The sequence below is a fragment of the Corvus cornix genome, chromosome 1A (genome assembly GCF_000738735.6).
Source record: "Corvus cornix cornix isolate S_Up_H32 chromosome 1A, ASM73873v5, whole genome shotgun sequence".
Classification (NCBI taxonomy): Eukaryota; Metazoa; Chordata; class Aves; order Passeriformes; family Corvidae; genus Corvus; species Corvus cornix.
Genome location: NC_047057.1, coordinates 57,265,637 through 57,292,806, shown reverse-complemented (window position 1 = coordinate 57,292,806; position 27,170 = coordinate 57,265,637). Strand labels below are relative to the sequence as shown.

At 42.6% G+C, this 27,170-nt stretch overlaps 1 protein-coding gene across 2 annotated transcripts; it reads left to right on the top strand.

Annotated features, from left to right (window-relative positions):
- Positions 1 to 222: 222 nt before the first annotated feature.
- On the top strand, positions 223 to 24,215 carry FAM180A (family with sequence similarity 180 member A). 2 transcript variants are annotated; one of them, XM_010410401.3, is made up of 3 exons: positions 223 to 514; positions 21,960 to 22,060; positions 22,969 to 24,215. In XM_010410401.3, exons 1-3 carry the CDS (start codon positions 439 to 441, stop codon positions 23,308 to 23,310), a joined length of 519 nt encoding a protein of 172 aa, XP_010408703.1. In that variant the 5' UTR covers positions 223 to 438; the 3' UTR covers positions 23,311 to 24,215. The 2 variants fall into 2 exon arrangements, with proteins under 2 accessions (XP_010408703.1, XP_019147930.1); XM_019292385.3 differs by lacking the exon at positions 223 to 514 and adding an exon at positions 21,128 to 21,593.
- Positions 24,216 to 27,170: the final 2,955 nt, after the last annotated feature.

The following is a 27,170-nucleotide window of genomic DNA, read 5'->3' as shown; positions in this document are numbered from 1 at the left end:
CCTTGGACAGGGGTTAGTGTATAGCCCCCTGTGTTACAGAGGAGTAGCTACAGTTCCAGAGTCTCTTTTAATGAAGATACTTGTGGCTGTTTATTGGACAAAAATAAATTCCAACTGGCCCATATAACAAACGAAACTCAACTACAAAAATGTAATGATATTTATTCAGCCAGCTGCCAGCAAACTCACATGCACTATGAGTCATTCCAGATGTGGATAAAAACAAAGTCTGTCTGTGAAAGTAAGTTTCCTGATCCCGAGGAGACTTGGTTTGGGAGAAGAGCTGAGCGCTGACTTCAGCTCTACTCAGAAGAATAGACTGGTTCTTCTGCAAAGGGGGAGGGGGAGACCAAAAGCCATTATTTATTCCTGAAAAGAAAGGAGCTGGGAAATAAAAAATCTACTATACAGCTAGACATACATATTTTAAAGAGAAGGATGCTTTGGAAGACTTTGGTGCTGCTGCTGTTCTATTACAGTGCTCATGCCACTGTGACCCACAGATGGAGCAGAGGTAAGATTTAAACCTGAAAAACTATTAAGGGAAAAAATTTGAGTTGTAGATTTGGTCTGAAATTATGTTGCATTATACATGTATATATATATATATGTATGTATGTGTGTATATATACATACACAATTATACAATTTTTCCCTGCCTCTGGAATTTTTTTCTCCGTTAAACAGGTCAGCTAAAAATATATAGATAAATAGAAAAATGCACTTGAATAAGTGCAAAAAGGTAAAATTAAATTTGTATTCTATTATAATAAAAATATATAAAATATCCCAAGAACGAGAATTACATTCTTGCACTTTTTCCTTTCTCTCTTCTTTCTGATTTTTCTCCTGAATTTACAAAAAATATGGTATGAAACCTTAAAGTGAAAGCCTGTGCAGTCACAGCTGGCATAATTTGCTCTAGCAGGATGACACCTGGTAATAGTAAAGAAAAGAATGCCTAGATCGTGCAAGGTGCCTGGGAATGCCGCTACCCTGCCCTGGCAGAGAACAGATAACACAGAGAAAGTGACCTCATGTGTTATCAGGCTTTAGCTGCCAATGTGACAATACACAGCCGTGACATATGTGTATTCAGGTGTGTGACAGCAGCATATGGAATATTTGGGGACTATTGGATTGCACAGGAGATGCTTGCTTCAAAGCTAGTAATGATGACCTTTCCCTTTTTTAGTTTTATTCTCTCCTCTGGTATTTGGCATGGGTTCAGTGGCTGCTGGAAGTGGAGGAAGGAAACACCTCCCAGAAGACTTATTTGGTTCTGATATTGAGATTCACAGACGTTTAAAGGAACTGCTAAAAGCTTAAAGGTCTGCTAAAAAACCAGAGCATTCAAATGCCTCCCTCCTTACTCCAGTCTCCCATGTCTTCCTCATCACAGCTGGTACCATTCTAGTCTGCCAGTTGGGTTTGGGCTTTGGTTTGTAGGAGAGGGAATGGTTGAGGGAATTAATGGAGAGCTACACAATCCTGCTCAGGCTGTATGAATGCTTATTTTTTCCTTACAGTGCTTAATTGTTCTTCACAGAAATCCCTGTTAGTGGGAGCTCACTGGCAGGGCATTCACCTGGGACTCACCAAGGCAGGTTCTTTCCACAAGTTTTTCTTCAGACTCTTGGCTGATATTGTACCTGCATGTGCCTTACTTTTCTCTTCTGGTATGAGACAGGAAACAACACCAATTTTCATCATAAGATCCTGTAATTCTGTAGGTAAGAATTTGTCATTCCAGGGATGACACAAAAATGTGAAAAAATCAGAACTAGATCTGATTTAAAAAAAATATATATATAGATATGATATATTAAAAAAAAAACCCACAAGCCCACCCTTTGGAATAATGATGTCACCTTGCCTAAGAAATGGAAAAAAAAATTAGAAAAGAAAAGGGAGTTCATTTTCATGGAATAATCACTATGCAATTTAAGGATGTTTTTCACTTTTGCTAACACACTTATTTTAATTAAACAACACCTCGACCCTAAAATGAATTAATGCAACTGTTAAAATCCAATTTTAATCAACATGAATATTTAAAGAAAAACATCAGAACTCTATTTTGCCTTTTGGGGAGGCAGGTTTTTTCAAGCTGGAAGCTCTAGCACTTGTTTTTGGAGACTTCAGAGGGAAGAGAAGATTCATTCCCTGTTGTGATAAGTTCAGTTGTCACAAACAGTGTGTGCAGACATTTTCTGAGGGGGAAACCAGATTTCTTTTCCACATCTGCTGGGACTATTCTGCTCTAAAGATGTTTTAGAGGCATGACTCCTTCAGCAATGACTACTTCAGTGAATCTCCACTCCCCTGAACTATGTGTCAGCCCAGCCAAATCTGCAGTATCTAGAGAGGGCCCAAACACTGTCTTAATTTTTAAATTTCTTAGAAACCTAAGATAAAATTGGAGAACTGAGAAATGACACATTCTTCTGCACACTCAGAGCTCTTCCCTCCCTCCACAAGTGACAACTGAGTCTTGTTTAGGTTAAACCTCAGTCATTTAAGTCTTATCCAAGTCCTGATCTGAGTTTTGCAGTGAAAAAGAAAGACAGATCAACATCTGGTCTGGTGGAAATGAAAGACAGACCTGTGTATCATCATGCTGACTTGTCATCCAGATTGTTTACAAAACAGTAGAGCAAAGACCTTGCTTTGATTGCCAGCAGTTGTTGTTTGTGATGGAAATGAGCAGTCGATATTGTATACAACAAGGTCTGGCTTTTACCATTTTTCCACTGAGAAGCACTGTGCAGCCTGGGAACCCCAACCCTTGTAACCAATCATTCAAGCTTTGGCTCAAGAAAACCTCAGGCATGAGAAAAGATGAACACACTTGTGCTGACTGGTGAGTGGGATCTCCAGACTGCCACCTCCCTTTTCCCTTTGCTTAGAAGCATCAATGAGTGGGGAAAAAAGAAATGCATTTCTGTCAGGAAAACAGCGTGCTTTATTTTTTCCTTTTTCTTTTTAAACTGCCTCAGCCCTTTGCATTAAAAATCTTACACAGACTCCTCAGCCTGCTTTGATTGAGTTGTGAACACTGGTCCAAAAATCACAGGCAAAGCTTGGTCTTTAGGATGGGTGTGTTTAGAATAATAAAGAAAAGATCCTGAGTGATGATGAAATAATTTTCTTGTCATCACCTCAAGTTTCCTGGAGCCTCTTGTAGGCTTAGCTGCATGGAATTACCCTCTCAGATTTTGTGAAGCTCCTGTCTAGGGAAAAAGCATAATGAAAAAAGGTAATTAAAAGTCTCTACTGACTAAGTATTATTCCCTGTGCAATGGCAGAGGTGAGGTCGTATAAATTCTTCTAGTTCCAAAGAAGAATTCCAGTTCCTAAGAAATGTTTCTTCTGAAGAAACCAAGGAAAAAATCCTGGGGTTTGACAACAAAAATAAGCAAAACACCTCCTCCATGCAGCTATGGCAACCAGAGACAGTGTCAGTGCTTGCCAGTTGCTTCCATCAAACTTCTTTGAGAAGTACCAATCCACTGGAGAGCAGAAGCGAGCCTTATGAGTATTACAAGAATTGTCTGTTCCCTGGGGAGAAACCCTAAGGCAATCCTTATTAGCACATCTCAGCTGGCTGGAGTTTATTTGCTGTAAAGGCTGCCTGATTCTAATAAATGGGACACACAAACAGTAGCATTCTTGCTGTGTGGTTACTCAGGGAGGAAAGATGCAGATTTCTTATGGCTGTGGCTTTTGGACAGTGCAGAAGCAGCTGCAAGGGTAAGTTCACCCCTCAGTGGAGGCTGGGAAAGGAGATGTTGAAAGACATAAAATAAAAAGGTAAAATGCTTTTCACCCATCAGGGAGAAAAGGATATATCAGCACCACAGAGGTTTCATGCTTTTGGGGACTTTTTGTGCTGTTCCTTCCAGACCTCAAAAGCAGCATTACAGTCCCATCCAGATCTATCCGGTCCGCGTGCCTTATTTTCTACCCAGTCTCTAATGGCTGGTGAAAGTCAAATGGTTGTTTGAGAGCACCAGGGGAAGAGTTTGCTCTCCTTAAAGGTTTTCTGCAGAAGGAATTGCTTGAACAAACAAAAGGTCCATCCTCCTTGATTTTCCCACAATATTGCAAACTCTTTTTTTTTTTTTTTTTAATTTGCTCTAGGGTTGTGGTAGCTCAGTTTGTGAGTTTGATGGAGCAGCTGCTACCTGAGCAACTTTTGCCTGCTACTTCTGCTTGTGGGCTTAGCAGGAGTGGGCTGGCAGCTGTCCTGTGCCAGGAGAGGGAAGACTGTGTAGAAGAGAGCAAGAGACTGGTTGTTGCTGGAAAGCCAGCCAGCACTTTTGTAAGGAAGCAGTGTTTAATACATTCTAATCTCTGCACTCATTTGGTTGGAGGTGATCTCTGCTGTGTGTGCAAAGATTGAGTGCCCCAGCAATTAGAGCATGCCCTTCATCCCCACTCCTTTTCATCTTATTTCCCTGTCTTCCCTGCTGCATCTCATATTGCATCCTTACAGCCAGGCACTTCCTCCTTGAGCAGCTTCTGAGGTTCCACCACCGACAGTAACCCTTGTTGGACATTTTTGGCTTGGAGAGCATGAGCCAAGGGAATGTGGCCTGAACACAGGCTGTAATTGCAACACAAATGGTCAAACACATACACATTTATGTACCCAGTTCTCCTTCAGTAAACCAGGTTATGGTCTGGGTTATTTGATACGTGACAAGGTTTCCAGAGATCTGGTCCAAGTGTAAAAAGAAGTTACATCATCTGGACCAGCTACCAGAAATTTTTAAATGGTAACATCTATCCAACTTCCTTTAAATTCTATAAAGACATTGTTATCCAATTCTTAAAATGTGCAGTGTAAATGAAAGATGTGAAATGAAAGCTATGAAACAGCACCAGCTCTGTCTAAGCCTGCCTGCGTAAAGAACATTACTTCTTGTGAGAAAAATGCAATATTTCCCTTTTCTCTGGCTCTCATGTGATCACTTGGAAAACTGCCTCAATTGCCCCAACTTCCCTGCTTGTTGGGCCCATTCCAATGACCTCACTGGAGCTGCAAAAGGTGTGATCAATCTGCTGCAAAAGTTTTTCCCACCTGCCTGAGTCTGTTCCATGAGTCTGCCCAGTTCCTGGGAATGCAGGTTTGTGGGCTGGAGTCCCCTGACACAAATTATTTCTGCACCAAATATTGCAACTCTATCTGTAAGGAGATGAAGGCACTTCCAGAAGAAGGTCGGGAAAGGGATTCCTTATTAGTACAGATGCAAAGGTAACTGGAATACCACAGTCTCTGAATGGATTTTAACCATGGTAGGATAAATATCCAATAGGGTAGGGCTGTGATTGTAATCAAAATCCATTCTAGCATGTCCTGATTCTCCAAATGCTCCTTTAGGCCCAGACTTAATTAATTTAACCTGCATGGAGTATGATCCCTGAATCAGAATTCACAGTGGCTGCCTGAACCTGAAAGACATGCAAAGGATTCTTATTAAAAAAAAAAAAAAAATCAAGGCTTCTAATCTTTTCTAGGGCAATGATGCTAAACTGTGGTGAGATCAGAGGGAAGATAGATTATGGAAGTTTCCACATTTTATTTTAAATCACAGATGGATTTTGTACTCTGTGAAAGCAGTCATGCTGTTAGGAAGGAAGGATCTAAGTGATTCTGAGACTTCATTCACCACAGGAAGCAGCCAAAAAATGGCTAAATCTTACTGCTCACACAGCTATAGAGTTAAAAAGACAGAGAAACTAGACAATTTTGAGGAAACCTGAGTAAACAACAAGAGGAAGACGCATGAAGTAAAGCTGTTTTCTCTTTGATATGTGCTGACTAAATGAGAACTGTTTGCTTGAAAATGGCACCTGTAGAATCTTTCTGGTGATGCCAGTTCCATCCCAGTACTGAGGACTGGCAAGTCAGTAAGGTATTTGCTGTCACTTTGGTCATCTTTTTCATAATTCCTGCAGGCTGTAGTGTCACATCTATTTGCCTCCGTTCCAGGTATGGAACTGTCCTGGGATCTGGATCAGTTTGCACAAAGGTCCTCCTGTCCCAGCCAGAGTTCATCTGGGAAGCACCTCCTGCCCTTTAAGTGTCTCTTTCCACTTTCACCTGGAAATAGCTCCCTTTACCCCCCTCTAACCACCATCTCACTGCTCCTAGTGCCTGTTGATCAGCCAGTGTTCTCTTCCATAGGTGAAGCAGCTCTGTGATGAATGAAATAAACTCATGTAAAACACTGTGAGTCCCCCCCTGGTTACCTTATACTCAACTGTTGGGCCCAGAGACCTCAATGGTACCTGGCATTATGCAAACACACAGCATAAAAAATAATCTGTCCTTCTCCAGAGAACTTTCAGTGTAATTAAGGAGAGGAAATATTAGCATCCTTTTTCATCATGAGGTACAGAGTCATTAAATCCCTTACCCCAAATCTCTTCAGGATGACTGTGTGAGTGTAGTCCTGTGCATTGTTAATAGCTGTGATTTATTTATTTATTTATTTTTAATTCTGTTTCTGAAGCATAAAGTGCTTTTCTCGTTTTCTCGGGGTAGATCACACCAAATTCAGCAGGAGTGTAATGGCTTCTCACGCAGAAAGAAATCCCGTCAGAGGCACTGAATAGTACAATCTAATTAAAAGGGAAGTCAGCAGGCCTTAATGAACATCATCAGGCTGCAGAGGCTCTGATTATTCGGACAGTGACATGCAAGATGTAAATTGCTGAGGTGAAGAGCTGAGTGGGGCAGCAATTCACTTCGCACGCAGTGCTTGTGCCTGGGTTCAAGGCAAGGCAGGACCCACAGGGTCCTGGTGCTGGACCCTGGCGGTGCTGGACCCACAGGGCAGGACCCTGGGTGCTGGAGGACAAATTGGAGATTGCCTGTAGGCACAGCCAGGGCTCTGTGAATCTCCCTGCACCCCGGTGGTCCTGCCGAGGGGAGCTGAGTCCGTCCAAGATGCAGAGAAGCCAGCTGGGTACATGGACCTGGCTGCAGCAAAACAGGGAGCTGTGCCAGTCTCTTGGCTTGAAGGGGGCAAAGCAGCCTGCCCCTGCTTTAACTTTAAAAGCACTTAAATGTGCAAACCAGCACAACAAAAGTCAGCAATAGTTTTTCTGCTCTCAGGAGTGAGACCACAATTCGTTATCTTGAATCTGGTTTCCTATAGTAACTTGATTTTTAAAATCTTCCAGCCTGAATGAGTTATTTGTTGTTTTACAGCAAAATGGCACTGGCATGGGTGAAGGTGATGCAGGTCAGCTGTACAGAGAGCTGGTGCTGGGAAGCAGAGGGGGAAATGTATCAAAGCATCATTAAAAGGAAAAAAAAGGCAACTTGAAAATAAGCTGCAAATGACACTTGTTTTTTAACACAAACAAAAAACCCCAAGGGACTGTCATCTGTGAGATATTCTCTCTCACTGGAAGGAAAGAAAGTCAAGAAAGGGATCCTGTATGTCTCTATTGTCCCTGTGTCTCTCATTACACCCAAATCCTGTTTAATTTGGCTGTTGCTATGGCACTTTATGATATATCCCCTACAGCATACTTGCTCATTCAGAGACATTAAACCAGCCCAGCTCTGCACCACAAGCTGTTGTGTTTCCATGCTTACTCAGTGACCAAGCCTCAGCCAGTAACCCATTTTACCCTCCCTGAGATGCTCCAGGGTGCAGCAATAACCTGTCTCCACTTCTGCTACCACAGTGCTTGTGAGAGCACAAGCTCAGTGCTGGACTGGAAGCTGAGAATGTGAGGAGGAGAGAAGCAAAGTTAAATAAGCTCCACTACTCCCAATTTCCACAAACATTCCTTTCCTCTGGTGAAAGCATATGTGAGGCCTTTCCTGGCCCACTTTGCTGGTTAGGTTTGGCAAGCCCCCAGTTCCCCTGAGAGCAGCCTGCATACCACTCATCCTCTGGAAATTCCTCCCTAGCCACAGGGAAACAGGTCACCAGCCAGGAGCCTGACTCCAAACCACTGAGTCTCTCTCTCTGCTCAGGAGGAGCCAGGTGGGTAGCTGGAAAAAGATGCTGAGAAAGGGAAAAATAAGATGTTCAGTGCTCAGAGGTTATTTGGGAGGAAATGGGACAGTGGAAGGAAAATGCTGTGCTCCAGTCTCATGTTGGAGGCCCAAATTCACAAGGTCTTCTGTGACACCTGCCTGGCCCCCTCACCCCCTGGCACAGCACAGGGGAAGCAGAACACTTTAGATAGGTTTTGCCTAATTGTGAAGAGAGTAAACTGCACTGGGCTGGATGTGGATATCTGCTGCAAGCCAGAATATCAGGATTTAATCATCTCCATCCATTTGGCAGGTGGTGATATGCCACAAAAGGACTTGATGCTTCTAAACTCTTCTCTGTCTTGGGAAGAGTAGAGACTTTCCAATCTGGCAGGGGTAATTTGAGCCACAAAGAGGGAGACAGAGACAAAGGCAAAGGACAGATATACTGAGAAACAATAGGGGAAAAAGCTGGAGGTAAAAATGAAAGTGGTCTGAAGGAGAGGAAAAACGAAGATAAAGGAAAGGTGCAGAGAGAGAGAAAATGTATAAATATGGATGGGAAATAGTAATGTGCCCATCCAGTCAAGATTAGAGTAGCACTGTCTCCCTTGTCAGCGTGGTATGCATCCCCATTTGAACCCACACTTCAGCAGATGTCCATCTGTCACAGCTGGTCTTCATCTTACCCATCTGCCTCTCAGGCTCTTGGAATGGTTGCTCTTCTTTGGAGCTCGCACTGCCTTTTTCTCATGTAAGCAGGACTCAAGTTTACTCCTAGTCCCCAACAGCCTCTCATCCTACCAGGATGTTGAGAGCTTCTAATCTGGGCAATTGACCTCTAGTCACAGTATAAAAATGAAAGTTACTGCTACTGAATCATCAGTGTGTCAGGATATCTTCACTCTTTTAACCCCTCCCTTTGATCTTCTAAACTGCATAGGTATGCAGAAAGACTCTTGCCACTGCCCAAGAAACAGCCCATTTTATTCCACAGAAGTTGCAAGAAACTTGCAGTTTTACAGGACTATGGAGCTACAGCATTTCCCATTAACATCAGTCATAAGAAACAGAGCCACAACTGCCCAAGTACCTGTATCTCCCTATCAGTCCCTGGAGGAATGGATCAGGTTTTGAAAGCCCTCAGTTTCCTCCTTGGTTTTCATAATGCTCACAGCCATTACATTACTTTTTTGTTTATGCTTGGCTCTAAAGAAACACAAAGTGTTTATTGAATTTATTTATTAAGCACAGATTTTATATCTCAAGGAACTGTTCATGTCTTAAGCCCCCTTTTAAAATAAAAGAAATTTAAAACATGCTTCATTTTTTATTTACTGTAATTATTCATGGCTTGGCATTGAACAAACTCCATTTCCAGTTAAACACTACTCATGGACCTCCTAATATAGTACAGCATGTGTTGAATGAAACCATCCATTTTTCATAGTTGCAGCAACTTCTGTTTTCCTGGATTACCCTGCCAATTTGGCAGAAGGTTTTGGAAGGTAATAGCCTAATGATAAAAATGTATGCACTACTTGTTCTGTTGCTTTCTACTGCCAGTTTTTTTAATAAACAGAACTAAGTACTTGACTTGTACTTAGCAAACATAAAGCTCAGTTGGGTCCTTACAAAGAAATTAGGATAAAAAAGCATCCAAACATTTCTCCACACTCGGCTGTCCCTAGCAGGAATCGGATACAATGAGCAAAAATCAGATCTATCAGCCCCAGATAGGCCCAAGTGGCAGGGGGCACTGTGTGGCTGCCCTCTTGGGCTCTCCAGAAGAAGGAGGATGGTGATGTGGCCCTGTTGACACACAGCACGTTTGGGAAAAGCCAGGGTGAAATGAATGGGCAGCACAGTGTCCGATCTCTCCCTAAAACTATCCTACTGTGCTGAGGGAAGACTGCAGGCACTTGGCTGGGGCCTGGGCAATGCTGCATATTAAGGATGGAGGGAATCCTGCAGGAAGGCAGAGAGGGGGATGGAGATGTTTAGCAATGGGGCTGAGGAAGATGGGGCAGTCACACAGACTGGTGAGTAGTGTTCCTGTGGTGCTGTATTTTGCATGTTCACAGCAGGGGAGTGCTGTGGGCTTCAGCTGATGAAGTCTGGTTTTGAAGAATCTGCCTGGTAAATACCTGAGTGTTAGGGATACCATAACAAATTGTATTTCCCTAGAAAGACACTCCTTTTCTAGCCAGAAGCTGCTGGACACTTGCTGGGAATTTCTGGATACCCTTCAAACCCTGAATGACTAACTGCATGTGCCATAGCCCATCAATCCGTCATGTACCCCGTCATGTCAGCCCCACTCCCTGTGAGTGCTGCTCACAGCCAGTGTGGTCCAGCCAGAGTGAATGCCAGAGCTGAACAACATATGCACTTAGATCCTCCAAAGGAACAGAGAGGGCCTCTGAAGTAAAATATCACCATCAAGGCAAAGAGCTCCGTTTCTACTTGCACAAATTTTGCAGTGTAACCAACTCGTCACGAGTCTTAAATACTTTATACCCTCCCTTTCTATTTTCTTGATCAAAGATGGAAAAGTGTGTCATGCCCAGCTGGTTTTCACACCCATCTATGATGTTCCCCCAGGAGCTTTTCCCTCCTGGTCGAATTCATGCAAGAATTCCTACCAAGATGCGTTCCTGCATTCCTACCAAGATGCAAGCTGTCAGAGAAGCAGGTGTATCCTCCCTGATGCCTCTGCACATGAATGCTGCTGGACCCAAGGCTGGACCTCAACACCCACTGGATGTCTGCCCACTGAGGTGGGAAAGAGTGCCAGTGCTTCTCATTGCAATTCCAGCTGAGAGCAACTGCTGGAACATACTGTGGATTACTGAGCTGTTCTCAAAGCCCAATGCACTTCCCTATGGGTGCTTCTGCTGACAAATTAATGCATGTATTATTTAGGCAAAGTTATAAATCACCTTCTGAGCGTTCCTTTCACAACAAATTGGTGTGCTCGTGGCAGCCTGTCTCTGGAACCCCATGCAATGGTTAACAGCTACTAATCCAAGGAGCTCAGCCATGACAAGCTAGTTTTCATTCTGCTTCATCCATCCTTAATCCTCAGCACTCAGAGGTCAAAGCAGAACTTAAAGATTATTTGGGCTATCATTTGGAATTATAAATAGGGAGACAAGTAGCCCCTGCCTTATTTTATGGCCATACTAAATGTCGATCTACCCCTACAAATGACTAGTGTGTTCCAGTACCTCAGACAATGACTACCCCAGCTTGACAAAAGGAGATCATATGAAGATGATATAAGATGGGTATCAATCACATACTCATAACCAGGTGATGTCTATAAGCTTACCTGGGAGAACGCCACCAGATCTGCCATGCAGATATATCACATGCTGGAGTCCAGCTTTGGCAAGGAGTGATTCTGTAGGCCAAAGCAACAGACAGAAAGCTGACAAGAAGATTTTTATCTAGCAGGCTGTAACTCACATGCCAGCAAAACCTTTCTAAGTAAGCTCATTTCAATATGAAAGCTTCAGAGTCTCTGAACTAGTAAGAGGAAAGCCCAAACAACAGGATGAGATTTATGATGAGCATCACAGCATATTACCTGAAGTGCTTCTCCACAGTACTAATGCCTTCCCTCACAGTCCTCACACAGAGTTAAACCAAAGAACCAACTCCCAGCTGGTTTCTGTCAGCAGCATGCTAGAGGATTTCACTGGAAATCAGGCCTTCCGCCCTTTCTCTAAATTTGTTCATCTTAAATTTAGAACATTAGGTCATTTTTTCCTTAAATATTTACTTACATTATTTTCCCACAAGCCAAAATCTATTTTACAAGTTCAGCTCAAATGGCTGCAGAAGAGGGTGCATGTTAAGGAACAAGAGCACTGAGTCAAATACATGTGACAAATTGGCAGGGTCCTCTTGGGCTGGGAGCCACTGGGAGATGGCACATGTAGGGGTAGGAAGTGCAGCAGTGAAAGAGGTTGAGTTCTGAATTTCCATCAACTTCAGGCACAGCTGTCGGCATTTTGTGCCTTTCAGGTCTCTCTCCTCAGAAAACAGGATATTTGGGTTATTCTGTTGGCTGTAAGATTTCTGTAACCCTGAGTCTACCTTTCTTGTCTTCTCTGTGATCCCAAGTATGTCTTTCACAGCACAGGGTTCTCTGTGACCTGGCTGCCAGCAGAGCAGCATCACAGGGCTGGTGGTGCCAGTTCAGGTCATCTGAGGATCTCACCCACAGTGCCCAGCAGCCTTTAACAATTTGCAGCATTCCAGGTTTTGCCAAGACTTTCTGTATTTAATGGTGAATCCAGTTGTACGTCAGCCTCAGCTTTATTTCAGCAGATTGTGAAACCTGAAAGATCTAGAAACAGCCAGGTTTTAGGAGAGTATGAAATAACAGTGAAGACTGGAAAAATGTCAGCTTTGTAAAATGGAAATCCCATATGTGTGTTTGTGAAAGGGAGATGCAGCTATAAGCACAATCCATTTTACATTCATCCTTTCTATTTCTTTGCTATGTTTATGGCAATATCACAAAGACTGTCTTGGCCCAACGTTGCATCTGCACACATTGAAATCCACTGATTAGATTTAGTGGAGAATTATATTTAAGCTCCATTAATATTGTAATTTTATTTCCACACGGATGCAGACATTAACATAACAGGGCCCAGACATGCATGCAGGTGTCTACTTGACAGAACAGATGTCTTCCCGTGCCGATCCTCACTCACCTCTCCAGGAGAAACACGTTTCCCTTGACTCTCACCCAGGGATACAGCCCAACTCTCCATCCTTCATGGTTTGCTCAGGTGGCAAAGCAGCTGTACCAGGCCAGTTCAGAGACAAACCCAAATCCATCTTCAGGTCTGAGTCCCTTTCTCAGACTCCTTATCTTTATCAACACTACTATAAATCACACAATGATTTGAAAAGGCACTGCCTCCAAAAATAACACATTTCTTACAAAAAGGACCCAGTATCCCCATTCTTTTTGTTTACTGGGCAAGGCTGATTTATACTCTTTCTCATCCAGCACATATTCATGTCATTAAGAAAACCACAGCAGGTGCACTGACATTTGGAGCTCAATGAACAGCTGGAAAGGCAGCTGGAGTTTCCCTGCTTTTGAAGCTTTTGAAGAACAAGTGAAATCCCAGAGCAGAGGAAGCAGAAAACTGGTATTTTTGTATTCACTTCCTAACAATTTATTTCAATTTGGATGAGGATCTGAAGGAAAAGGGAAGACATTTCTGATTGTTTCTAGTTGGAGGGAGAAGAAATGATCAATCTAATGTTTATTCCTCCTCAGTTTTGAGCTGTGATATTCATACTTAGTGAGTATGAGGAATACCTTGTTGTTTCATGTGAGTGAGTAGTTCATACACGAATAAAATAATAATAGTTGTTAATCAGATCAGAGACTGCTCCTAGACCCACTGTCAGACACTTGAATTTATTTGCCAGTTGAAACCATTCATAGATGGCTTAAGTGAATAATTCCAGGGTCCCCAGCATTTCTGAGCTGTCATGTGATAATGAAATAAAATTCCATACTACTCTCTGCTAGGTCTGTAGTTCAAACTGGACCTTTAATTCCTTCCTCTTCATCCAGTCTGAGAATAAATTTTACATATTCTTTCTGCCAGTTGAATTTCCTCTGTCAAAAGCTCAGTGGGGTGTAAGCATAGAAGGGGAAGAACTATTTGGCAGCTAATGATCCTGCAGCCAACCCTCACCTCTAGCAAGAGCAGTGACTACCCTTGTTGAGGTGGTCATCAACAAAGCAGTGATCTTATTCATGTGGTGGTAAGATCAAGGGTATGAAGGCATGAGGAAGGGCTTCTGCTTTTCCTCCCAGGCCTGATGTCCATCCTTAAGTCATCTGAGGACTTGAATCATCACCAGATACACTAAGAACAGTCAGAGAACAACTGCACTGGGAGTTTCTCACACGTAGAAATGCTGCTGGCATAGCAGATGTGTTGTGAAGTGAGGCAGCTAAAATCTACCACTGTTTTTTTTTTTTTTTTTGTTTGCTTTCCCCCTTCATTCACGACCAGGCAGATTCCTGGCTTAGCTCCCTGTTTGGCCACACAAAGTGGTGTTGGTGTCAGCACAAAGGGAAGGAGGGAGTGCCGGGCAGGAGAGCCGGGCTGCCCCTTGCAGCTACAGCTCCATTAGGTCAGACTCAGCACAGCCCTCGCCAAGCAGCCACCTTGTCTGCCAAGACACAAAGGAAACCCAGCCGTTCTTCACTACTGAATGAATACCTTTTCTCTGTGCCCAGTGACTCAGCTGTGAGGAAATACATGCCTGGGACATGGTGCAAGGCTTGAGCCCACCGCTTTGGGTTCTGTGATGTTAGTATGAAAAGGCAGAGAACTGGTGACAGTGATGTGGTGTTGAAGGGCTTTCCTTTCAGAGCAGCAGTAGCACCATGCAGGAAGCCCTGGGAGCTGCTATAGTTCTGCCTTTTCCTATGAAGCAGAGCTCTGATTTCCCTTGCTCTCTCTCCATTGCTCAGCAGCAGAGGCAGCTGCTTCACTCTGCTCCTCGGGTGCTTCCCCACTGCTCAGCACCAAAACACAAACACATAGCTGTTTTGATTCCTCCCTTCCCTCACTCACTCCCTTCTCTGCTGCCTCCTGGGAGAAATGGAAGTAGATTGGAATTTTGTTCTATCCCCTCACTTGTTGATTTGTAAGAATCAATTTCAAATATGTTTAATTAAGACTGCTTGATGTCTTTTCCTTGGATAAGGGCCATGTGAGCAACGCAGATAGGGAAGGAGAGGTGGCTCTGCAATGAAGACAGGAATATAAAGTACTGGTCCATTTCCCAAGTCTGCCTGAAATTAACTGTGCTACCACAATTATTTATTGGCTATGTGTTAAACCTGTGGAGCAGGGTTGATATTTCTTTTCTTTGTTGCTGCCCTTCTCTTATACAGTTTTTGCCATAGCCTACTCCCAGTCTGTGGTAATATGACAGCAAACTGAAAGATAAGATAGTATATTCTACTTCTTCTTTCCTTCAGTTTCTCTGTGTGTATTTTTTCTCTTCACACCTTCTGCAGCGACTTTACTCCAGCATAATAAAGGCGTCTTCTGGCTGACTGCAATGTTTTTTTATGAGCATAAATAATTCCAGGTGGGGACCCCCTCCTTATCACACCAAGGGAAGAATAAATAACACAGTATACATTTTCAGGCTGGGAATAGGTGAAAATGCTGCATAATGGAAATTCCATATGAGAGAATAAATTCCCAGACCATTTTAGCTGGTTGGTGCTAGTGATGTCTTTGAAACCATTTCACTTAAGTCATAAATGTAAATATCTTCCACCTCTCACAAACACAGGCTCAGCTGAACCATTTTCTTCTCTAGCAATATACATTCCTGCAAGCATAATGGCTTTTTGGTCTTTCTAATACACCTTTACATTTCTTACTTGTGCCTAGTAGCTAGACAGGCTATTACCACTCTAGTTTTTTGTATGGAAACTCTGTTGCACATTAATCTAACCTCACACATCTCAGGTCATTTATGAAGTGCACAAGTTTATGTGGGAATGGGTTCTGTTTTATGCAGCTGAGACACCCTTTCAGAATGTGTTTGTTCCTTAAAAAGGAGATAAATTAGTAAAAACTAACTTACTTTGAAAAAAGCTGGTTATGTGTTGCACTACAGAACTGAATATCTGCTATTAATTTTAAGTGTTTTAAACTGATTTTTTTCTAAGAACAGTATTGCCTGTTGCAAACTCTTGTGGGGTGATCTACTTCTTACATCCTTATTGACAAAACTTTTTGAGACAAAGCTTTTCTTTTCCTTTAACCATTTTTTTAAAGTAACTAAAGATAATGATAATGTCCACTCCCGCTTTTAGTCAACAGTCAGGAATTAAGTTTAGCCTTAGGAGCTAAAAAAGCAAGGATATGAACTGAGAGTAAAAAGAGGCAAATTCTCTCAGTAGCTGCTTTTCAACATGTGCTAATTCATGTTGTTTTGTAATTAAAATGTTTTCTCAATCTTGCTGCTGTGTTCTCCTAAGGGACATTGTGATTTAATCTCCCAGTAATGCACTGCACTTGTTGTCATGGAAGCTACTTGTGTGAATAACTGCAAATCCAGGCACAAGTTTCGGATGCTAGGCTATAGCACTGCAGCATTTTTCTCGTCTTTCTAGGATTTTGTGTGTTTCCCTTATTTTATTCCTCTTATTCTTCCTCTGGCTCCCCACTCTTTCAATTTCTCCTGCGCTAGGACAAAGTGTTCAATCATTTCTAATATTGCAGTTTTGATATAAAAGAGCCAAAAGTCAGGAAATGTAGCCAAAGCTCATGTTCTGCCCTGTGTACAGCTGCAGGCCCAGGACAGTACAAACACCTTGCAGATGGTGAAGATGCATCCTTCTGGGGATGAGCCAAGGGCAGGACAAGGAGTAAAATGCATAAAACACATTACTCCTTTAATAATACTGCCCTTTTTGTGGTTTACATTACCACTTTCACTGCCCAACACACCTCTCATAGGTCAATATCCCCCCACCCTGGAGTAAATGATGCTTTTGGCACCACTGCAGAATGGTAAAGACACGTTTTTCAAAGGGTATTTCCAAGTTAGCCTGAGGCAGCAAATAGGGAATAGTGAATTGTTACTCCAGCAATGAGGTAACTCAGCTTGAACTCACCAAAGCATCATTTGACAGAAATAAAACTCTTCATGTATAAAAGATACTTCTGGTCTGCGTGCAAGCCCTCAGAAGTAAGGTTATCAAAGAGAACCATGAAACAAAAGCTTTTTTCAAGTGTTTGCAACCTTTGACACTCATGTCCTCTTCTCTTCTGCACAGCATGGTCATGGAGAGCTCAAACCACTGCTTCCCATAAAGAGTTACAGACACAGAATGGGTTGGAAGGGACCACAGTGGATCACCTGGTCCCACCTCCCTGTTCAAGCAGGGTCATCCCAGAGGGAGACTCCGCAACCCCTCTGGACAATCTGTTCCAGTGTGCAGTCACCCACACAATAAAGAATCCTCTTGTGAGCATTTCAGGCATTTGCCCTAAAATCCAAAACAACAGCTTCTAGAAACTGCAACAAAATAGATTCAGGCAGCCTGGACCACTCATCATTTTTGCATATTGTTAATTCTAATGGCTACTGTTTCTGCCTATACAATCACTTTGTGGACAGTGCTGAGTTTGCTTTCTTTGGCAAAAACTTTCATCCACCTTGAAGAATCAAATCCTTCTTGTTCCTCTGCTCCTCCATAAAAGGGGTCCTACTGAAGCAATGAGATAACTCTTTTTCATGCCTCTGACGGCAATCAAAATAATTCCTTTGAGTCATAACCCCAATTAAACTGTTCATGTCCTAGAGCCCTGGGGAGCTGTACTTGCTTTGGAGCAATGGTCCGTACAGGGGCCAAATTGTGCTTCATACCTTTTCATAGGGGAAGAAAAGGGCATTGATGATGCACAGATAACTGAGAACTCCTGCAGCTATGCTCTGTACTTATTGAGCAAACACATCACAGGAAGCAACTGGGAAATCACGAGCAGATGCATGAACTGGAAAGCAAAACTAAATATCTGTACCCTCACCAATGAAACTGCAGGGAAAACCTGGGAGAGGATCACAAATATTTACCACATGGCTAATGAAGTGCAGAAGATTCTGGCAGAGTTCTTAAGAGAGATGAAAACATCTATAAAATGAGGCTATTTTCAGCCTCAAATGTGATGTTATGTTTAAACCATAAAGATGCATGAGCTAAATGGTTAGAAGCAGGTCAATGGGTTGGCAAATATGGCTTTCTTTTTGTTTAAGAACGTGGGTAGCCTTGAAGGAGAGTGGAATTGAGTCAACAGAGCCATAGGAGATGGGATGGGCTCCTGCTGCAAGCAGTGCAGAGAAGAGGGGTTTTTGCACCAAGTTTGACAGGCATTTTAGCAGGAGATGTGTGGGCTGCCTGAAATCTTCAGGCAGAGGCAGTGGTGCACTCCAGGGCACAGGATGAGGCCGTGCAGGGCCAGGCAGTGAGGCTCACAGGGGGTGGCTGTGCTCAGACATGCTGCTCTCTCTGATCCACCACCAGCCCTGAGCCCTGACTGGGCAGCAAGGCAGAACTCCCAAGGCCCCACTGGAGAAGGAGATTTGAAGATTTGGGTATTTGGAAGAGGATGAGCGTGGCAGTACAAAGATATATAATAGAAAATGTTTTCAGTAAGGGTAATGAAAACCTTGTGTTTCCTAACTTGTCTCCCCGAATAATAAGCTTTTTGTTACGTGACTGATCAGCCCTTACGACAGAAACACCCTTATCTACACTGGAGATGTCTTAACACACTTGTAAGAGAAATAAAAACAATGAATTGATAGGAGACTCTCCACCAACTTCAGAGATCCCTGGGCTGGGCTTTCTCTCTCAATACTAATTGGGGATCTCTGCTGCTTAGATGTTCATGGCTACTGCCATTGAAATGAATTGGCTGCAACATCAGCATAAAGTGATGCACATCACCTTGCATCTTCAATTGCTTGACAGCTTTACAGAGAAGTCCCTTGGGAAAGAAATTAGTGAAGAGTTCTAAACTCTTCTACTGTTCTTTATGTCCCCAGACAACTCATGTCAGAGATGGAAGTAAATGCAGGAAGAAGTAAAAGTCAGCAAAAAAGTTTCAAGTGGAATTTGCAATCACTAAATGCAGAAACTGACTGAGAATCTTTCTGTATCTCAGCTATTGTGCTTAACTGACACGTGTGTTAAGTCAGTACAATGAAAATCAGAGTGCTTGCTCTAAATGCTCATACAGACTTGGAGGAACTCATGAATTCATGGAGAGGACTGTGGAAGAAGTGATGATGGAAGGATTTGACTACTGAGCAGGAAGAAAGAGAAAGGGAAGGACTGAATAAAATGCAGATCAGGAAAATCAGATAACCATGACAAATACAAATGAGCTCTGAAAGACTTTCTGAGTAGAATCCCTAAGAGCTGTAACAGACTTCAATATGTTTTGGGAATGAGATAATGAGACGAGGGAGTCAGTGCTGCGGGGGCTGGCATGCCTCTGATATGCATAAAAAGCCCCTTCTCAGGACAGAGCAGCCCAAACCCTTGTCCCTTTGAATCTGCTAACCTAAGCCATGTTATCCTGGGAAGAGCAGGATAGTCAAACCCTGCTTCTTTCTGAGGTATGACCTGTGACTCAGCAAGTGGGCCAGTACTGAATCAATACCATGGCATTCATTTTTGTGTGAGTCCTTAGCTGAGGCTTTTCTGGGTGAGTGGTGTTGGGCTGAAGCTGGTGACTCCCAGCTCAGCTCCACGGTGGGAATCTGTGCTCGGATTGAAAGTTGAAAGCGATCAGTGTGATGACAAGAAGAATGACATCACTGAAGCAAGATGCCACAGACACTTTTCCCATGGCTCAAGGGGATATTTGAGATGTAAACCATCTGCATATGTAGAGGTACTCCGTGCTCTGAGGCTGTTTTCACCAAAAGGGCATCTAAAAGAGATAAAAATGAATAGTCATCATTCTGGACTGGATTTCTGCCAGCTGCTTAGTAATTAGAGTTTTAATTGCCCCGTAATAAAAGTTTTAATTACTCAGCAATTAGTGCTTGAAGTTTCAAGTGCTTCACATGCACTCAATTGCATTCTGGAATTGTCAAGAGCAAAAAATGGAGTAGCTCCAGTGTGCCTCAGCAAAGCTCTGAGCAAGAGAGGGAAACATCAGGGATGGAGCAGCAGCAGCAGACAGGCACAGCTCCAATGCCAGTGGTCAGCCAGGCAAACACTCTCCCACAGCAGACCCTGCAGGCAGCTTGGGATCTCTCCCAAACTCCCTCCTCCTCTGCTGGGCCAGGCAAGCTGCTCAGATGCTAAAGGCATGGTGCTGGGCTGGGGGAAGGCTGCTGCAGAGACCAAACCCTTTTCAACATCTCTGTTCTTTGCCTCAGTGCATTCCCTCCTTTAGGCTTTTAGTCACACACCCAGAAAGCACTATCCCGTCATTTTAAACATCTTGATCTAAACTCACATGGGTGGGATAAGAGGCAGCCAGCTCTGGAGGTATCTTATCAAAATGCCATACTCATGCTATCTACTGTATCTATCTCCAGTAGGTTTACTGCAATTCAACAAAATATTTTACCTATTCCTTAGCTAATTTAAGGCCAAAATACCCTTTGTTGTGTCAAGTATGAATTGCTTCATACCTAGCATTATCCTGATTCATTTCCATATGCTGGATAATAAAGGTCCTGAGGGTCTGGTTTCTCTCTTCTTGATTTACTAGAATTTAAATATCATTAACAAGCCGAACTATAACAAAGCCAACAGTTGCCAATGGTGCAGCAAACAGGGCTGCATTTAGGGTACAGAGCCTGGAAGAAACTGCATATTTATGATCTGCTTGGGTAACCAAAGAGGCAAATTGTCTGACGAACCATGTAGTCAGAGAGTAGGGAAAACTTTTCCATAAAATAATTACAGTTGCTCCAGCTTTTTTTTTTAATGCCCAGAAGAGAGAGCTTTAAATGATGTTCAGGTTTTTTACAGGCAGCATGCAAAGTCCATCACAAGAACTTTGGCAAAACTAGACAAAATGGATTTAGTAAAAATGCTTCATGGGAAAAAAATTCTGGTAGAGGAAGGGTGGGATGAAACTTTTCAGAAATTCAAAGTTAGCTTCATGTTCTATTAGATATTACTCATAATTCTAAAAAATCTTAATTTTGACAGGGGAATCATAATGTCTTTCAAAATGTGGGGCATTTGTTTCCTTTTTTTCTTAGACTGGTTTCCAAGTTTATCTATTGGTAAACAGAGCTAAAGTTGAGAAATGAAGTTTACTGGAAACATACCAATAGTCACATAAGCACAGATTAAAAAAAACAGCTCTTCCTATTCCTAAATATTTGAAATAAAATCCAACAAATTCAAATTATGATTACCCAAACATCAAAATCTAAATAATATACAAATAATAATATACAACTAAAACACAAAACAGAATTTTTCCTTTCTGCTCTGAAAGTAATTTAGACCTTTGAAAAGTACATGGATGGTTAGTAACTTGGTTAATAACTCAAAGCATTTAGGTCTTCTCTAAAGCAGCATCAGATGTTTTCTATACTCCGGACTGTCCAGGTCACTGATTCCACAAATGCTCTACTCCACTGGGGTGCTAAGTTCAGGGACTGTACATATGTTTTCTGTCTCATTTCCCTGACACAAAGTCTGTAGTGCACTTCACAGTGGTGAGCCAATACCTGATCATAGCAGGCTCTGTTTTTTCCAGTTATTACACTGCAAAGTATTAAAGGCACAGTAAGCTGGGATTCACCTCACTGGATGTAGCTGTCTTGTCTAAGCTGGTAACAGGCTCAGTGAAGAGACACAGACATCTGGGTGAGTCACTCTTTCCAAGTGTAAATGCCTGGGACAGATGAGCTGATTACTCTCTGGTGGATCTGTCTCTAATAAATAAGGGGAGATCAACATTTAGACAACTGAAACCAGGAGAAATGCAGAGTCTCAGAAGCATGACAGTAGAAGAATGGACTGAAAAAAGTAGGTTTTATTGAATGTCAGTATTGATTTCCCCTTTTTGATCCAGGAAAAGCACATGTATTTCAGACAATGTTGATGCTGCAATTATCCAATTCCTTTCACCTCTGAGGCTGCAACTCAGAGCCTCAGGCTTGGATAGCAAAGCACTCTGTGTTAGGCACCCTATGGATCTGGGACAAACAGTTAACTCTGGTAGATCAGGGTCAAAGCAGTCCCTGCCACACATTTTATTTACAGCAAAATGTCGTACTGTACAGTAAGTCTTTGCAACTCAGGTTTTTACTTGACTCTACTATTGAAAAGTGCTTCTTCTTGTCAGTGTTCGGAACCTTATAGAACCTCTCTTTTCCCATGATTGTTTTCCAGCTATGCTTTTCCCAGCTGCTCAGCGATTCAAGAGGTCTTCAGCTGCTTTCCTCAACCCAGTGTTACAGAACTCGCTGGAAGATGTGGTCCTGCTTTATGAGGTTCAGTATATGCACTTTAAGCCTTAACCAAGACTGGGGGTACTGTCCATACTGGGGTGGGTTATTCATTATCTGGCTTCATGTCACTTTTAGTCATGCCAGCAGTAAACCCATGCCTGTGTGATAGTCCACCAGAATGGGAACATCTATATGTAGATATATACATGTATGACAAACTCAGATCTTTGAGCAAAGTGAAAACCAGAGTGAAAGGCTTTCCACTGAAAGCAACTTTCTCACAGAACAGTTGCATATAAACAACACAATGCATGTAGATTCTTTGGTCTGTGTCTCAGTCCACAATTATTAAAGCCACAAGTATTGCAAAGTAATCCCAAGGGCATGACTGTTTCTCTTCAGAGCAATCCATGTCCCTTCTTTCACAGCACAGCAATCTGTAAATCACATTCTGGTCATACGGTTAGTAAGGGAAAGTGGCCTGACTGAACAAGGTGTAGGGGTCAAATCTATCTAGCCCACATTTTTAGAAACTAGGATTGGATGTCCAAACAGGGGACATGTGCTTGGAAGTCACTGCTGTGCTCATTCAGACCTTGGCTATCCCTGGCAGCGTAAACAGCCTTTCCCAGCTGTGCTTCTGTCTCCACCTCTCTAATCCCCATGTGGCACCAGCAGCAGCCCATGCCAGTTTTGGACAACAGAAGACTGCCTGCTTTTTCCTTTTACTCTTTCCTTTCCCCTTAGCCTGTCTCTAGTTTTCCCAGGCAGGTAACACAGGAGTCCAATGCTCACACAGAAACTTTCTGGTCTTCCCCACTTCCAGACAGTGCAATTGTCTCCATTTGACAAAAATTAAAGACCCAAGGCCATGTTGTTAATTCACATTTACTCTGTCTAGAGTCGCTTGGAGAAAATAAATAGCTTTCTGTATTCTGATTTTGTACCAGTTTCTTTTAGCTGAGCTTGACATTGACAAAGGTCAGAGGATCTCCATCAAAGATGAGGAGCTGGCTTCCCTGAGGAAGGCTGCTGAGTTTGACACCGTCTGCAATGAGATTATCCCCAAGAGCATCACAGAGATCCGCAGGCTGAGCAGCAGGCTGGCTTCCTACCCAAGGGTCCTCAAGAAAGAAGACTTTGAAAGGACAGTGCTGACCATGGTCTACACGGCCTACAGAGCTGCTCAGTCTCAGGGCCACCAGAAAGACACTTGGGCTGAATCCTTTGTCAATCTTTACAAAGCCCTGAAGAACGACCTGATGTTCCCACACAACAAACAGCCATCATAGTGGGAGAGGAGCAGCAGCTCAGCCGCCTGCGCTGGTTGATAATGGACACAAGGTAGCACGTCCACCACTTTATTCTGTAAAGAGTTTAATAGCCTGCTTCATGAAAGATTCTTTGTTTTCTGGCTCCCTCTTGTGGAATCCGCTTTCTAGTTCCATGTTAAGGGTGAAAAACGTCGTCAGCCCTGAGAATTCGATTTTTGGGCTGGCTTGGAGGCAGGTTCTGTGACAGGCAAAGAAAGGAGTCTGGTGTACACCCAGGCAGACCCTTGTTTCAGGCAAACCCTTGATTCATCCTGTGGGTTTCCTATAAACAATTCATAAATATACTGTGCTTATGCTCACATGCTGATGTGTAAGTGCTGGAGAGTGCTGCTTTCCTAGCTGGGGAAACAAGTTCATGTTTTGGCTGGCCAATAAGTGAATATTACACAGAGATGAAGGCCCTTTGTAAAAGGAAGAGGTTTCCTAACTGTCAACCTTCAGAAATTATGCCACATATTATTCATTCCAAATGTTCTCCTAAATAAGTACTCTCTGATTCACTTCATTTGGCTGAGCCAGTGTTCAATTGCAATAACATTTGCAGAAGACAAAGGGCATTGTGAAGACCAGCAGCAAACAATGCCTGTGAACGTATTCCCTGCTTCCTGGAGCTGTCCTCCCAAACAGTCTGCAATGATTCTTTCATTATTTGCACATGACTTTGCTTCTGCTGCTTGTTTTTTTTTTGAAAGAAACATGTATTTGTCCTCAGTGGAATCCAAGGCAAGACAAAGGCCCTATTTAATTTAATAATGACACATTTTTCCTGGTTCTACCACTTGAACGTAGGTCATCTAAACCCATGTTTCAGAATCCTCCTGAGGTGAGGGAGGAAGGTGCATTAAAACATACCTGGTGCTGAATTTAGCACTGTGACTCTATTTTTTTATAGTAAATTGTAAATTCATTTGAGTATATGTGCGTGTGTGTGTGTGTCTATGTTCATGAATGTGTGTGCACATAAGTGCTGAGTACATAGAAGAATCCCAAATTGTTCAGTCAGTGAACAATTGCATCTGACCACTTAGCAGAAAATGCTATTTACCAATTCAGTGGTGCGAATTATGAATTTGAGAGCAGCAAAGGAAAAACTGTAGAAGTAGTGCAACCGATTATAACAAACTCCCTGAAAAATCATGAACAGAAATCAGACAGAATATTTTGTCAGACAGATGACTAGCTATCAAAAATCCAGATTATTCTAAGTTAAATCCCCTAGTTTTTATGCACAAGAGATACAAATTCTGGTTTTCTATTAATATTAAAGGTGCTTCTACTTCCAAACCATGGGAAAATAGCTGAACATTTATTTTATCCTTTCATACCATCATTCTCTACCTCTTTATTGCATAATGTCTTAAGGATGCAGGCCCAAATAAAAAGTCCCTGAGAATAAAACAGACCTAAGGATTCCAGCCCCAGTTCTGCATCATGTTTAACTGCTTTTGCATCACTTGAGCAAAAGGAATTAATTCTTCTGTGTCCCTTAAAAGGGACACTTCAAGGACTGAAGCTGAAAAAATCCACCCAGAAGCACAGCAAAGAGCACAGTGCAAGCAGTCAGAGCACACTGGATTTGGCAAACACCTGTGGGAATGAGAAACCACAGCAGCCTTTGGGACAGTCTGGCCACAGCATTAGCAGCTGGACAAAGGTTTTATAAAAGACACAGTCAGTCTTGTTTCTCCCAGAGTTCCTGGATTTGTGTGTATGAGCGTGCACATTCATTTAGACGCACGTATGTGCAGGCACATTTTATACCTGAAGAGTTTTGTTGGCCATCTTCAAAGCCTGTCTGGCAGGTGGTGAAGGAACCTGCAAACTTCAGCCACGAGGCTGTGGGCCACAAATATCTCTGTCTCCTCTGCTTGCACACACAGAGCTCAGCACCCCCAGAGCAGCCTTGCGCTCCTGCCCACGCGCCCTTTGAGCCCTCAGCTTTAACACTGATATCTGCTTGCGATTCCTTCCCCCAGCATGCTTTACAAACACATGGAGGGGAAATGCCACAGAGTGCAATACTGCCTTTGCAGCTCTGCTTCTTGGCTCCCTGAAACACCACTTACTGAAAGAGCCTGGAACCAGAGCAATTCATAAATCCCTCACAGTCAGCTACTCCAAGTCAGCAAAAATAGCAAGAAAAAGAACTAGAGCAAATATTAATTGCTAGCAGTCACCATCCAGAGAAATGCCTCCCAGCCATGCTCCTCACCCCACAACAGGACTGCCCAGAAGAGTTTACTAATCATAAAATATTCCATAGAAAAGAATTACAGATAATTTTTAATATCTTATAACTCCCTATGGCATGCATACCTTACTGTACTTTACAAATTGGTAACTGAAACATTTATCTCCTCAACAGAAAATAAAGGTTTTATGAGGTTTTTCCCTCCTCCCTTTACTGTGTGTAATGTAAGAAAAAGATTTATTCCTTGGGAAAGTGCTTGGACTGCCCAGGTTAATTTAACAGACACTCTCAATGTAATAATAAAAACATTCTACACAAAAGTACTTGCCTTTGCATTGTATTGATTTCAGCAGCAGATTTACTATTTTGCAACTTCAGCATGAGTAATTGCTTATCTTAGACTGTGAAACTCTTCATGAGAGCAACGGTACGGGAGGGAAGAGGGAGCTGTCCCTTATTACGTGAAGGAGTTAATAAATAGGAATGAGATTGCCTCCCCTTTCCAGAGTTCAGGTGGGAAGGAGCACTCTGCCTTCAGGGAATTTCTTCGGGCTTAGGGCATTTCCATCCCTCAGTATTGCTTAAGATGCAGGTGTAGGTTGCCTTCTCCCTATCTCAGTTTATGGCTTATTGCTTCAGACTGAGTCTTCTTTATAGGGAGTTCTTATCTCATGGGTTAGAAAACCACTGCCCCTAAATGGCACCTTTAATCCACCCTTTGACCTTATAGATGATAAAAAATATGAAATAAGGTTATATTATTTTCCATTTAAAATAAAACTTTTTTTTTGAGTGTTTTAGACTTTTTAAAATTATTTTTTAGTTTCTCTGAAAAAAACTAAAAAAACAGATCCCGAGATGTATCAGCCAAGCCAAAATCTTTATATTAGCTACAGCTTTTCTTCCAGAACTAGTCGTTAAATTTACCTGAAAGGTCTCAAGGTTCTGTTTCATGATGGAAGTTTCAGCCTGACATACAATTACTAATTTCAGGAAGAATTCACCCCACACATCAAAATCCTCTGCAATTCTGCCTTTACCAGTTTTCCAGGACTCGGGGTCACAGAGGCATCACAGTCCCAAACTGGGGAGCTCAGTTTGTCACTGACTAGAAGAGGGTGGGGAGAGAACAGGCAAGCAAGTTTTGGGGGCACAGAAAATCCTAGATGTGTGCTTCCCATGAGACACAGGGCAAATGGATGTCTGACTACAGATTGTGCATGTAACGAGCCAGTGGGTTCAGTCCTAAATCTGCAGTGCTTTCTACCCCACAAAAGGCATTAATAACAGAAGAGTCTTGTCTCCACTAGAAGACAAGACTTTAGACTAGAAAGTCTAAAAATTCTCAGTTTGATTTTGGGCCCTCTGGATACTCAGGGCACACGAGCCAGCACAGAGATCAGCCCAGGCCTTTTGAATTAGTGACATTCAAGGGTCGCCATGGAAGAGGCACGAAGACAAAAGATACTGTTCAGAAAACAATGATTATTTATTTATCATCAGTACAGAGACCTTAAAACAATAACAAACTGTTCAGCCACTTAAAAAAAGCTCTTTTTATATATTTGTGGGAATGTCAGAAAGCTGTTGATTTTCTCAAATGTTCTGACTGTGTTTGGGGCAATGG